Here is a 13,740-nt window from a genome sequence, read left to right as displayed (position 1 = left end):
CTGGTACCTGGTGACCCCATGGCAAGAAATTATGGTATTCAGTCCCTGTTAAGTCTTGTTGGAAGTCGGGCCGTGTCTTGAAGGCACTGCACAGCACAGCTGCCAGTTTCACTCCCTGGAGTCTGCCATCTTGGCAGAGGGAACAGAGGCCTGTGCCATGAGCCTCCCTTGCATCACCAACGTCAGCCCTTCCGTGAGGTTGCCCATCTCTACCGGCCTCTTGAGAAGCAGAGCTGGGCTGACTCACAAAACCACAGAGAAGTCTGTGTGATGATTGGTTTTTTGTGGCTAAGCCACAGATTGTGGTAAGAAGCTATGTAGACCAGGACTCATTTCTCATCAGTAGAAAGAAGGAAGATTCTTGATGGGTTATCTGTGACGTGGTAGAAAGAACCAAAATGAAGCTAAGCGAAGAGCCCATTTATTTTAAGGCATTTTCAGGTTAGCTCATGTACCGTTCATAGGAAAGGCAGATTGGAAGGGACTTTACAAGGTTATCTAGTCCAGTCCCCTGCTCAAGTCAAGGTTGTCCCTACCTAAACTATCCCAGCCACGTGTCTGTCCACCCTGCTTGGACATCTCCAAGGATGGAGACCCCACCACTTGTCTGGGCAGCCTGTTCCAAGGCTTGGCCACTGTCTTAGTTTGGAGGTTAGGAGGACCAATTTCCCCTGCTGCAGCTTGAGGCTGTTGCTCCTAGTCCTGTCCCCTGTGGCCAGAGAAAAGCCCATCTCCGTCCTCTCCATCACAGTCCTTCAGGGAGTGGAAGCCTGCTACCAAATCCCAATCACCCCAATTCTTTCAGCCTTTCCTCATCCTGCTTTCCAGCCCCCTCCTCATTTGTGTTGCTTCACGTTGAACTCTTCCCAGTCTGTCCACTTCCTCTTTGAAGTGCGGAGCCCAAAGCTGGACCCAGGACTCCAGGTGAGGCCTCACCCATGCTCTTATTAATAGAGCGGAAGAATCACTTCCCTGGATGTGAAGTGACCCTTCTCTTAAACCAATCCAGTATACTGTTGAGAAATTAGAAAGGGTTTTGTATTAAACTGATGTAGTGCTGGGAGTTCTAGAAAAGACATGGGATAGCAGGGTGAAAAGGACCTCAGGAGGTCACAACTTGTCCAACCCTCTTCTCCAGACAAGGTCAGGCCAAGCTAAACCAGCCTTGCCAAGTGTCCATCTGACCTGCTCCATGGTTGGAGTCATTCTCCCCTCTCTGGGCAGCCTGTCCCAGCCCAGAGTCCCCTTCAGAGGGAGAAAGTTCTTCCTCATCTCCAACCTCAATTTCCCCTGCCACAACTTGAGCCTGTTGCTCCCCATCCTGAACTCGTATCAAATCCCTGCCCCCCCAACCCTCAGTCTTAGATTAAATAATCTAGATTAATGTTCTTTAAGCCTACCATCACAAATCATGTTTTTTAGACTCCTAATAGTTTTTCTGCCACTTTGTTCTGGACCAATATGTCCACGTTTCTCCTTGAAGAATGGGGCTGCCCAAGCTGGGCCCAGTGCTCCAAGTGAAACTTCACCAGCGCTACCAGAGCAGGAGGACTGATTTGCAAGTGGCACACTTCCTTCAGGCACCGTCACATAACCGTCACAGAAAAGTGACTCAAAGCAATCTCCAATGGCTCGGCTTGAGCCTGAAACCAGCCCCTTCTTTGCCCCCAGTTCTCAGTCAGTCCAGCTTCTGGGAGAAGTCTTGGGGAATGCACATCATTCGAAAGGATTTATTGGGCATGTTTGTTTACAAAACAGAGGTGCTTCATATATATATTTTTATATATATATATAAAAAAAATACCAATGCAAAACACCTTTTCACAAGGACCACATAACAAACATTGCAATACTGTCACGAACGCAGGGGCATAGGCATATAAATATAATCCGGAAGAACATTTACATGGGAAGTACAAGGAGCAAGTCAGTGGATTCTCTCATCCTTGTTTGGAAGAGCGGGCTGGGCCGGGGAAGGGGAGAAGCTATGACTTTGTTTCCATCCCAGTGGGGGACATGGCAGATGAGACTTCCAGATTGTCCTGGTAGCTCCTGGTCGAGATGAACTCGGCTCATTGCCATTGCTGGCGTGTTTTGCAGGAAGTGCAAGTGGGGAGACTCGCTAACACTCTCCGGTTGCTATTGCAACAACCCTTTGACCTCAATTGGCACTCAAGTGACAGCTGATGGGACCAGGACATCTCGCGTCTCAGCTTTTCCTAACCAAGGGGGTAGCTGGAGCTTGGCAAGAGGGATCTCAAAGTCAAGTGTCTTAGGACAGACTAATTTTGCTGGACCCAAGAAAAAGCGATTGATGTTTCCACCTGCACCTTCATCATTACTCAAGACTTGAGGAGCAACTTCACTGCAGGAAGCACAGGTGTGCAGCTGTGAGGACAGACCAGAAGTCTGTGGAGGAGGCACTGAGCTACATCCAGGCGGTACACGGGTGGGCTTGCTCTACGCAGCTGACCTCTGCAGGTCCCTTCCAGCCCTACTTGAGGATGTGAAAGGCCATTGTGGCAATTCCAGCCAATAATCCAACACCACACCCACACACATCCCTCAGTCGGGAAGACCATCCCTGACCATACCCCACCTTTGATGCCAGCTGGCAGTGCCCAGCCCAGAGCCATGAGAACAAGGCTGTGGTGAGCTGGGTTGCAACTTGGGTTGGAAGGGGGCCAGTTGTTTGGTCTGATGAGACCAATGTTCTTCCCTGGTCCGGGGACTCTGGATGGATCTCCATGTCTCCACCAGCTGTTTCCACGTCCTGTTGACTCCAGTCCCCGAGCAAAGGCCTCTGGGTCATTTGCCCTCTAGCCAGGTCTCCAAGCTCATTGCAAAACCCAGTCACCCACCTTTCTACATGGCAGAGACACAACAACCCCTCTCCAACAAGGGGACAGTGCCCCAACCCACTACAGCCTCCTTCCAGTTTTCCAGCTGCCGTGACTCAAGCCTCCAAGGATTGTGTTTGCGTCTTGATTTTGTGTCACCGCCTAATAGTTCCCTCCCTGCAGGAGACTCCTCTCCGCACACTCCTGCCCTCCTGCCTCCACATCCTGCGTCAGCTCTTGAGCTCCCACACCAGCCACCCCAGTCTGGTCCCTACTGGCCAGCTCAGCCCTTTGAAGGGCAACTAGTCTAGTAAAACAAGGGGAGACTTTGGCCTCCTGCAATAGCTCTGGAGACCCCAAAACTCTTCCAGGGCCTGGTAAGAAGATACCATGGCTAGATGAAGAAGAGCAGAGACTGCATCCATAAATCAAGGAGGAAAAGGCTCTTGGGTTCAAATCCCACTCCTAGCACCAACTTCACCTTCCTGGGGCAACCTATGGCTCGAGGAAGAAGAAGTAGGTCTGAGCACGCACTGCCCGCCACCCAGGGCTACCTCACAGAGCAGGTTAGGGTTAAAAGTTTGGGCAACAATCCCATTCTCACACCAATTTCTCTTGGTCCAGCCCCTTCTGCAGGTTCACAAGCCTGGATAAAGTGAAGCTCTTGGTTTTATAGCCCCAAAATCGGATGCAAGATTAGACCACTGGCAACCAGGGAGTTGGTCCCCCTGCCCATGCCTCAGTTTCCCCCTGGTTTCTCATTGAGATCAGAGCCTGTGTCACCATCATGGTGCTCCGATGCAGAGTTCTTCAGCCCACAAAAGCAGCTAGACCAGACCAGTAGGCCCATCTAGCCCAGTATCCCATCGCCCCTGGTCTCTGGAGCCTCCCCCTCCCCTGGAGTGGTCCGGCTGTCAAGCTCCATCTCTGCTCCCATCACCCCATGACCCAGGGAAGGAATTGCCAGCTGGGGATGGCAGCCACCTCTCCTACAGCCCTCCTGCTGTGACACCTAAATGGGGAAAAAGAAGGGCACCCATTTTGTTCAATTTCCATGGTGTTTGGACCCAATTCCAATCCACTTTCCAAAACCAGCATCATTTTGGGTCTACCATGTGGGGAAAAGAAGACACATTTGCTCTGGAGCTCTCCCACAGGAGTTGCAGGCCAAAATCCTTCCCCAAAGCTGCCATCTTCAGTCTCCCTCCAGCTCTAGTCTTCTGACTCCTAAGTTCATCTCCGTGTGCCCCGTTATCACGGACTTCACGGGATACGTTCCTGATGCAACCAGAACGGGGAACTGAGAAGAGGAAGCTGATATACGCTGGCTCCAAGGTAACGAAGCAAGTTCCTCTCCCTGGCACGAGGTTCCCCAACACCTTGGAAGGCGGCAACTTGGCCAGACCAGCTGGCCCCAACTGGGCTGCCCAGCGATCCCATGGAGTTGGTAAGTCGTGGGAAGGCATGATCATAACTGTGAAGTCTTCCACGTCACGACAAAGCCAAGAGGGGCCACCCCAGGCAGCGGTTGTGTCTTTCCATTAGTGGAAAAAGGTGGAGCTCATGGCAACCAGGCTACCAACCTTGACATTACTGCAGGCTACTTACCGGCACCTCCTGGCGTGGGGACGTGGACACCCAGGCTTGTCCTGGAGCAGGAACGTAGAAAAACCCAGGTCCCCTTCTGTCAGTTCACAGAGCACCCTGCCCTCACCCCTTTGCAACACCCATCCCCTGCAATCTGCCCCTCCAGACCCCGCTCCCCCAATCAGAGGTCTCTGCTGGGTGAGAGTGTGAGAGCACCCCAATTTGTGGGGTAAAAGGGCATGTGGTGTAGAGAAACTGGGGTCCCTCCAGCATAGTAGAAGGTTTTGGGGTGAGACAAGGGGTAGGAAAGGGGCAGAAATTCCACCCCCACTGTGCCCATCCTCCCCTCCCCCAGTAAGCCACGGGGGCCACCGTCCACATCCATGTCCAAGAGAAGCCCCTACCCTCACGCTGTACAAGTGGGGGTGGAATAGGCCAGTCCTGCCCCCTCCCCACCACCAGGCTCAGCAGTGGTGGGCAGTGCCCGGGGGCGGGGCTGGGGCCCAGGCTCCTCCCCCGGGGCCCGGTCATAGGCTTCGAGGATGGTCTGGCGCTCCTGGGGTGTGAAGTCAAGGGAGAAGGGGTGGACCTGGCGAATGTGGCGCTTGATGGTGCTGACCTTGAGCGTGGCCAAGGCCCCGCCACACACCATGCACACCAGCCCCTGGCGCCGCCCGTCGAAGTCCATGAGGAACTGGGCCCGCCAGTGCTGCTGGTAGTTCCGCCGCTGGCTCCGGCCCCGGGCCGGCCCCCCAGTGCCACCCCTGCCCCGTGGGACCCCAGTGTCTGGGCGGGGGGCAGGCAGCAGTGGTGTCTCGGCCCCCCGGGCATCCTCAGAATGGTTGTCCTCCTCCTCCTCTTCTTCTTCCTCTTCTTCCTCCTCCTCCTCGTCTTCATCCTCCGGCATTTCTTCTGGGCTGGGCAGCTGCAAAGGATGCTGGGAATCTGTGCCGGAGAAGGTGACTGTTGGGGACAGCAGTGGAGGGGGGTGTAGCACCCCCACCTGCGCTACTGGGGGGGCTGCGACTAGGTACCACTAGGGGACAGGGATGGGGCTCCCCTGACCTCCCCCAGCCCTGCCCCCACCCTGTGGGGGGCTCCCTCAGTTTCCCTGGAGTTGGCCCCATTCACACACCCCTCCCCACCCCACCTTCTTTGTATAAGGATTGCCCCCACACCCCAACCTCACCTCCCAGTCCCCTCAGACTTACTGGGTCACCCCCACCCATGCAGGTCCCCCAGTGCCTCTCCATACCCCTTGTAGCACCCCTCCTCACCTATACGGGTCCCCCCAGGGCCCCCCTCTTACTGGATCCTCTCCCCCCTGCAATTCCCACGTGTCCCTCATCGCCCAGTCACCCTCCCCTCACTCATTTGGGGCCCCCCACATCCCCCCTTACTGGGTTCCCCCTACCATCTCCCCTTGCAGTGGCTCCCAGTTGCCCTCAGACCCCTTGTAGCCCCCCAGGCTCACCCCTGTTGGACACCCCCCCCCCCCGAGTCCCTCCCACTTATAAGGTCAACCCCCCAGTCCCTCCCTCCTCACCCCCAGTGGCCCCCCACCTTCGAAGCCGGGCTCCCAGGCCTTGCCAGCGGCCAAGACGAGGGCACGGGCACGCCAGGCCTCGAGCACGGCGGCCTTTTCAGCAGGGCCGAAGGTGAGCGAGGCGGGGTGGGCGGTCAGCACGTGGTGCTTGATGTCGTCCAGGTGCAGGCTGGGCAGGCTGCGCCCGCAGGTCATGCAGCGCAGCCGGTTGCCCTGGGCGTCGTAGTCCATGAGGAACTCGGCCTGGAACCAGCCCTGCAGGGACTCGCGCACATAGCGCTCCAGGCGCCGCGCACCCCCGCCCACCTTCCGCCGCCCGCCCGGCGCCGCCCGCGGGGCCCGCACCGCACCCACCCGCCGGCTCCACGGGCCCCCCGCCGCCGCCAGCCCCGGCCCTGTGGGGAAAACAAGAGAGAGAAGGGGAGAATGAGGCCTAGCGCGGCCACGAAGCCTGCCCGCCCACCCACGCCAACCCGAAGGCTGCGAGGACAGAGGGCACGAGGCCTAGCGCAGCCACGAAGCCTGCCCACCCACGCCAACCACAGGTCTACGGGACAGAGTGGGAGTGGTAGAGGGCATGAGGCCTAGCGTGGCCACGAAGCCTGCCTACCTACCCACACCAACCCCCGCTGCCAGAGAGAGAAAGGGATGCGAGGCCTAGCGCAGCTACAAAGCCTGCGCACCCACGCCAACGCCAGCCCCCACCTGCTACCACCACGGGGCAGAAAGGCAGGCAGGACACCAAACACAACACTGCAGTCTGCCCGTCCGCACCAGCCTCCACCCTCCAGCATCAAGGACGCGAAGAGAAGGAGAGAAAGGGGGTGCGAGGCCTAATGAGGGCGTGAAGCCTTCCTGCCCACTCATGCCAACCCCCACTGCTAGCCACAGGCCTGTGGGGTGATGGGGGCATGAGGCCTAGTGCAGCCATGAAGCCTGCTCACCACCACTGCCAGCCCCAGCTACGTGGGGGGACAGAGGGGGGTCATGAGGCCCAATGCAGCCACGAAGCCTGCCCGCCCAGGCCCACCCTAGGGTGACCACCTGTCCCTAATTGGACGGGACAGTCCCGCAATGGGAACCTCAAGCCCTGGTCCCGGGATGCAGGACCCCAGGACACATGCCGTCCTGGATTCGCAGCGTCTGCAGGGACCCATAGGGAATGGCAGGGCTGCCGGGAGCAGGATGCAGGCGGTGTCATGCACATGTGCATGCCTGCACACATGCACGTGGCCAGGAATATAGCCGGGCAGTGTGGAGAGCAGTTTCTTGCATATAGGTCTGTGGGAGGAGCAGGCAAATTGAAGCTGCCACTGTCAAGGAGGGAGTGGGGCAAGGTCTGTGGGCACTGCCCAGCCAGAGCAGTGCACAGGGTCAGGGCATGGTGCTGGATGGAGCCAGGGGTCAAGGGCACATGCCCATCCCCCCCAGATTTGTGCGTAGGGCAGGGGCAGATGTGGGCTCAGGACTCCCTGACCTATTGCTCTGGCCCTGCCACCATGGCAAGATGCCCCCTGTCCACCTGGCAGGGGCAGGGGCAGCAGTGTGCAGTTGTACCCCTTGTTGCTGCCAGGTGGGCAGGGGATGTGTGGGCAGTCCCAAGCCCACAGCAGGCAGCCCACATCCCCCCCACCGTGTAGCTCTGGTCTGGCTGTGCTGTCGCCAGTGGGGGGAGGGGACATGTGTCCCACCTTTCCCTTTTGAAAAGTTGTCACCCCAACTCCACCCTCGAGTACTGAGGGAATTGGCTGAGGTCATTGCGGGACCCCTGGCACGGCTTTACAAGCACCTGTGGTGCTCTGGCGTGGTGCCAGAGGACTAGAAGAGGGCCAATGTGGTTCCCATCTTCAAAAAAGGGGAGGAAGGAGGACACAGGAAACTATAGGCCAGTTACGCTTACTTCAATCCTGGGCAAGCTTTTTGAGAGAATTATTCTGGCGCATATTGATGAGGGGCCAGCAGGGGAGGTCATGCTTGGGGGCAACCAACATGGGTTCATTGGAGGCAGGTCCTGTCAGACCAGCCTGGTGGCCTTCTACGACCAGCTCACCAAATCCTTAGATGCAGGGGTAGCAGGGGACGTAGTCTTCCTGGACTTTCGGAAGGCCTTCAACACCGTCTCTCACCCCACTATCATCAAGAAACTGGGGGGCTGTGGTCTCAACACCCACACAGTCAGATGTGTCGCCAACTGGCTGGAGGGCCGCACCCAGAGAGCGGTGGTGGACGGGTCATTCTCAACCTGGAAGGACGTGGGCAGTGGGGTCCCCCAGGGCTTGGTCCTCGGGCCCGCACTGTTCAACATCTTCATCAGCGACTCGGACAAGGGGGTAAAAAGCACCCTATTCAAATCTGGTGATGACACTAAGATGTGGGGGGATGTGGGCACGCTAGAAGGGAGAAATAGGCTGCCATCAGGCCTAGACAGGTTACAGGGGTGGGCAGATGAGAATAAGATGGATGGGATTCAACACCAACAAGTGCAAGGTGCTGCACCTGGGGAGGAACAACCGGCACCATACCTACAGGTTGGGGAACTCCCCTCTCGTCAGCACGGAGGCGGAAAAGGATCTTGGAGTCATAATTGACTCCAAGATGAACGTGGGCCGGCAGTGTGGGGAGGCAGTCAGGAAGGCCAACCGCACCTTGTCCTGCATCCACAGATGCATCTCGAGCAGGTCCAGGGAGGTGATCCTCCCCCTCTATGCAGCACTGGTCAGGCTACGGGACCTGAACCTGTTCAGCCTCCACAAGAGAAGGCTGAGGGGGATCTAGTAGCCCATTACAAACTAGTCAGAGGGGACCAGCAGGCATTGCGGGAGTCCCTGTTCCCCCGAGCACCGCCAGGAGTGACCAGGAATAACGGTCACAAGCTGGCGGAGGGTAGATTCAGACTAGACATCAGGAGGCGCGACTTCACGGTCAGGGCGGCTAGGATCTGGAACCAACTTCCAAGAGAAGTGGTGCTGGCCCCTACCCTGGGGGGCTTTAAGAGGAGGCTAGATGAACACCTTGCCGGGGTTGTTTGACCCCAGTACTCTTTCCTGCCACGGCGGGGGGTCGGACTTGATGATCTGCTCAGGTCCCTTCCGACCCTAGAAACTATGAAACCCCCACCCACCAATGCCAGCCCCAAGCCTCTCGCTCTCCACCCTGCAGAAGGGGCTCTGCAGCCATGAAGCCTGCTTGCCAACTAACCCATCCCACCCGTCTGCCCATCAGTGCCAGCCTCAGCCCACGGGGCAAAGTAGGGGGCTAACGCCTGCCCGCCCAAGCCAGTCCTAATCCGCACCTGGTACTGCAGCCCTAGGCCTGAGGGGAGGGGAGGCCTAAAAACGGGCATGAAGCCTGCCTGCTCATGTCAACTCCCACTGCCAGTCCTGGGTCCATGGAGAGGGGCAGAGGAGGCTTGAGGCCAAGCACAGCCACAAAGCCTCCTTGCCCATACTAACCTTCCCCCTGGGCCTGAGGCCAGCAGTGGGGGTCTAGCATGGCAACAACGCCTACCCACCCATGCCAACCCCCAGCACCAGTGCCAGCCCTGGGGATGGGGGGAGGTACAAGGGCCTGCCAACCCATGCTGACTCCAGTGCCAACCCACCAGACCCCCAGGGTGGGTAGAGGGAGACCTGACCCCCACTGGCTGTGCAGGCCCCTGCCCTGCCCCACTAGCGCTGCCAAGGGGCACCCCAAGGCCTCCCCACCAGGTACCCAGCCCTTCCCTCAACCCCATGCCAGGCCCTGGGGGTACAAGACATAGACCACCTGGGATCGAGGTGTGTGTTGAGGGCCATCTACCCCCCCCATAGCCCCATCCACTTTCACCTCCCCATGCATCCCACAGCCCTGGCTCCATCTCCCCCTACTCCATGGCCCCCCCCCAGCCCATCTAGCCCCCACCCCCAACTACCCTGTCATCCCAGCTCTGTCTACCCCATTACCCCACCCCACATCCCACCCTCAACCCCAACTACCTCCTACCCCTAACCCATCTGCCCCCCCAACCCCCACTTCTCCCAGTCCCATCTACCCCATCTCCCTTCCCAGCCCCTCACTACCCCTCTCCCCTCAGCCCCATCTGCCCTCCTGGTCCTATCTACCCCTCCACCCCACCCCCAGCCCAGACAGGGGGAAGACCAGCACCTACCTGGGGGCACTGGGAGCCCACGGGGTGCCCCACCAGGGCCCGGCTCCAACCCCAGGTGGGCATCCCAGCTCTGAATGATGACTTGCTTCTCGCGGGGCCCCCAGCCGCCCGAGTAGGGGTGCTTCTGGCGGATGTGGCGCTTGATGGTGCTGAGCTTAAGGGTGGCCAAGGCGCTGCCACACACCATGCAGGTCATGCCGTGCCGCGCCGCGTCGAAGGCCATCAGGTATTCGCCGCGCCAGTGCTCATGGTAGTAACGCCGGTGGTCCCGGCCCGGGATGCGGCTGCGGCCTGGCCGCGATGCCCGTGCCTCACAGTGGTCCGGGTACTTGCGCCCACCCCCTGCCGGCCGCTCCCAGGCTGGACCCCCGGGGACCAGCTCAGGGGTGTCCTGAGGCAGGGGGAAGCCTGCAGGGAGGGAGAGAGTGCAATGCGGGGCTGTGGGGCAGGACTGAGGGGCACTAAAAGGGAGACGCAGGGGCTATGGGGTGGGAGTGGGGGGCACTGGAAGCAGTGCTGGATTATGGCATGCTGAGGCCCTAAAATATGCCCAGTTTAAGAGGCCCCATATGATAAAAATAATCCATGAAATCCAAAAAAAATGGATGTTCATGAAATTTTAAGATGAATTATTGTTATTTCTGCACATATTTATGAACTCAATATGAATAATAACTGTGGAGCTGTACAGATGTATAATTTTGTCATATTAGAACCAAAATGTCCAGGGTTTTTTTTCTTATTTAGAGGCCCCTCATATCATCAGGCCCTGAGCTGTAGTTTAAGAAGCTTATGCCTAAATCTGGCACCGACTGGCAGGGCCATGGGAGGGCAGGGGGCTACGGGTCGGGAGTGAGGGGCACCAGCAGGGCTGAGGGCTGCAGGGTGGGAGGAGCACCATGGGGGGAGGGGGTGTAGGGGGCTACAGGTCAGGAGGGGGGGCACCAGCAGGGACAGGGCACACGTGGCGGGGCACCTTCGGGCAAATTAGGGGTTATAGGTCACAAAGGACATGGGGAGCAGTGGGAGGTAGGGGGCTATGGGTTGGTAGGGAGGGGCACTGTGAGAGGGGCACAGAGGGCACTCGCAGGATTGGAGGAGATGGGGCTGTGGGTAGGGAGTGAGGGGCACTGGTCCTTCCTTGGGGTATACCCTTTCAAAGCATCTGTCCCTTTAAAGAGACCCCCAAAAAGGGAGGGGGCACAGGCAGGAGGCACTGCTGGGTCCCTAGGGAGGTGGGGGGGCTGGGAGTGCCCTGGGATGGGGCTCCTGTCCCTGGGGGCCTTTAAGGGGTGGGGGGAGATCCTGCTATTTTAAAGGCACAGCAAAGGGGGAGTCTTAAAGGGGCAGTAGGGGCATGTCTCCCCATTTAGAGGGGTGGGGGTTCTTAAAGGGACAGTAGGGGGTTCCTGCTGTATCAAAGGGATGGGGGGCTCTTAAAGGGCTGGGGGTGCCTGCCAGATTAAAGGGATGGGGAATGGGGGGGGGCTCTTAAAGAAACGGGGGAGGATGCATACTGTTTTAAAGGGATGGGTTGGGGGCTCTTAAAGGGGCTCTGGGGGGGGTTCCTTCTCTTTTAAAGGAAGGGGGTGGGGGAGTTCTTAAAGGGGCCGCGCCCCTTTCTCGGGGGGGGTCCCCAGTGTCCCCGCCCCCAATCCACCCCCCTTTGTTCTCACCTGCATCCTCCTCCTCGGGGGGCTCCGGCTTGACGGGGCCGAGGGCCGGGGGGGAGGGGGGCGGCTCCATCCCCGGGTCCGTCCGTCCGTCCGCGGCCGTCGGCTCAGCACCCGCACCCCTCCATGCGGGCGGCGGCGGGCGCGGGCGGGGGGCCCGGCCGGGCCGGGCGAGGGCTGCGGGCCGGGAGTGAGGGGCACCGCCGGGCCGCGCGGCTCGGGCCGGGGTGGGGATTTCTGCCTGGGGCCCCTGGGGCTCCTTTAAGGGCTCCTGGGTAAATTTAAAGGGGCCGCGCGCTATTTTCTCCAGCCGTGGGGGGGAAGGGGGGGGCTCCCCGAGCCCCCCTCCCCCACTCCGGGGCTCAGCCCCCCCCCGGCCAGGCGTGCTGCCCCCCCGCCCCATGGGGGGATGAGCTGTCCCGGGCCCCAGCCCCCCAAGGAGGGGGGGGGCCGACAACGTGGGGGGATGGGCCAGGCGGGGGGAGGCTGCCCCATAGGCCACGCCCCCCGTGGGGCTGGCCTATCGGCCCTGGCCCCGCAGGCCCCGCCCACCCCAATGAGGGGGCGGGGCTTAGCGTCTATAGGGAGTCCCTATAGAAGCGAGGAGGGGCTCTTGCCTCTAAATGTGGGCCCTGCTGTATGGAAACGGAGAGGGACGGTGCCTATGCAGAGAGCCTGTCCCCTATAGAACCCCCGGGGAGGGGAGGGGAGGGGAAGGGGGCAGAGAGCCCTGTGCCTATAGAAAGGACCTGTCCCCTATAGAAGCTCTGGGGTAGGGACCAGCGCCTACCGGCAGGCCCTGACTCCTCCAAACCCCCGTGGGGCGGAGACTAGTGCCCAGAGACAGGCCCTACTCCCTATAGAGCCACGGGGGGCGGAGCCTTCTGTAGACCACGCCCCCTCGGAAGCTATAGGGGTCCTAACTGTAGTCTTTGCCTAGATGGAGCCCCAAAGGGAGGGGCTGTAGCAATCTTTCCCCTATAGAGCACCCAGCGGGAATAGAGCGGCTCCATCCACATAGCAACCTCACCCCCTACAGAACCCCGGGGGGCGGGGCTGGGTCCCCATAGCAACCCTCGCCCTATAGAACCCCTGAGGGGGCGGGGCTGAGTCCCCATAGCAACGCTCCCCCTACAGAACATCCAAGGGGGCGAGGCCGGGTGCCAGGACAGGGCGGGTCGGGAGCGAGGTACACCCCGGACCTCCACTACCATAGAGCCCCGCGGAAGGAGCGGCCGCCGCCCCGGCCAGCCCCACTCTATGTTCTCATTGTCAGCCAGGCGCCCTCCACGGCCTGAAGCCAATCACCGCCCTCATTCCCAGCTCCGCCCCCGCCGCTACTAGCCCTCGCCCCGCCCCCTTGGCCTCTGCCAATCACGCCCGAGAGGCGGAGCCAGAGCCCTGGGGCACGGTTCTCCCATCTGTGGTGCGCGAATCTCGTACAGTCCCGGAGCCCCCGGGAGGGTTGCTATGGGGACAACCCGCCCAGGGCGTTTATGGGGGGCGGGGGTGCTATAGGGACACAGCCTCCCTTTTGGGCTCTAGGGGGACGGTTGCTATGGGGACACAGGGGCAGCTGGGTGAGGAAACTGAGACCTAGGCTGCGTGTGTGTCTGTGTGCGCGCGCGCGCATGGATGCAAGGTGGCACACCCGGGGCGGGGGGTGCTCCCGTGTACGGGCACATTTGCCTGGCCAGGTCTGCCTGAGTGTAAGGGCTTGCACAACCAGTATGGACATGTGTATGTGTATGCGCAGTCGCACTCCAGGCTGTGCCTGTTTGCATGCACACTTGCACACCCAGGTGTATGTGTGTGTGTGTGTGCATGTATCCTATACGTATGGGTTCTGTGTGTCTGTGGGTGTGTGCCCCAAACACCGGAGGGGGGGGTGTGCACAGCAGCATGCCCAGGTGTGTCCGTGTGCGCCGGGTATAGCTGGCACTCTCG

At 59.8% G+C, this 13,740-nt stretch overlaps 1 protein-coding gene across 1 annotated transcript; it reads right to left on the bottom strand.

The window, feature by feature from the left end:
- Positions 1 to 1,696: 1,696 nt before the first annotated feature.
- Positions 1,697 to 12,134, bottom strand: ZFTA (zinc finger translocation associated). The gene is made up of 4 exons (XM_090055023.1): positions 11,797 to 12,134; positions 10,121 to 10,528; positions 5,991 to 6,368; positions 1,697 to 5,372 (listed from the first exon to the last, which is right to left on the bottom strand). Exons 1-4 carry the CDS (start codon positions 11,864 to 11,866, stop codon positions 4,834 to 4,836), a joined length of 1,395 nt encoding a protein of 464 aa, XP_089911149.1. The 5' UTR covers positions 11,867 to 12,134; the 3' UTR covers positions 1,697 to 4,833.
- Between the last annotated feature and the right edge of the window lie 1,606 nt (positions 12,135 to 13,740).

This window comes from Crocodylus siamensis, chromosome 6 (assembly GCF_052110815.1).
Source record: "Crocodylus siamensis isolate JL-2025a chromosome 6, ASM5211081v1, whole genome shotgun sequence".
In the NCBI taxonomy this organism is placed as follows: Eukaryota; Metazoa; Chordata; order Crocodylia; family Crocodylidae; genus Crocodylus; species Crocodylus siamensis.
The sequence above is the reverse complement of the archived record's forward strand: the minus strand, read 5'-3'. Positions and strand labels throughout refer to the sequence as shown.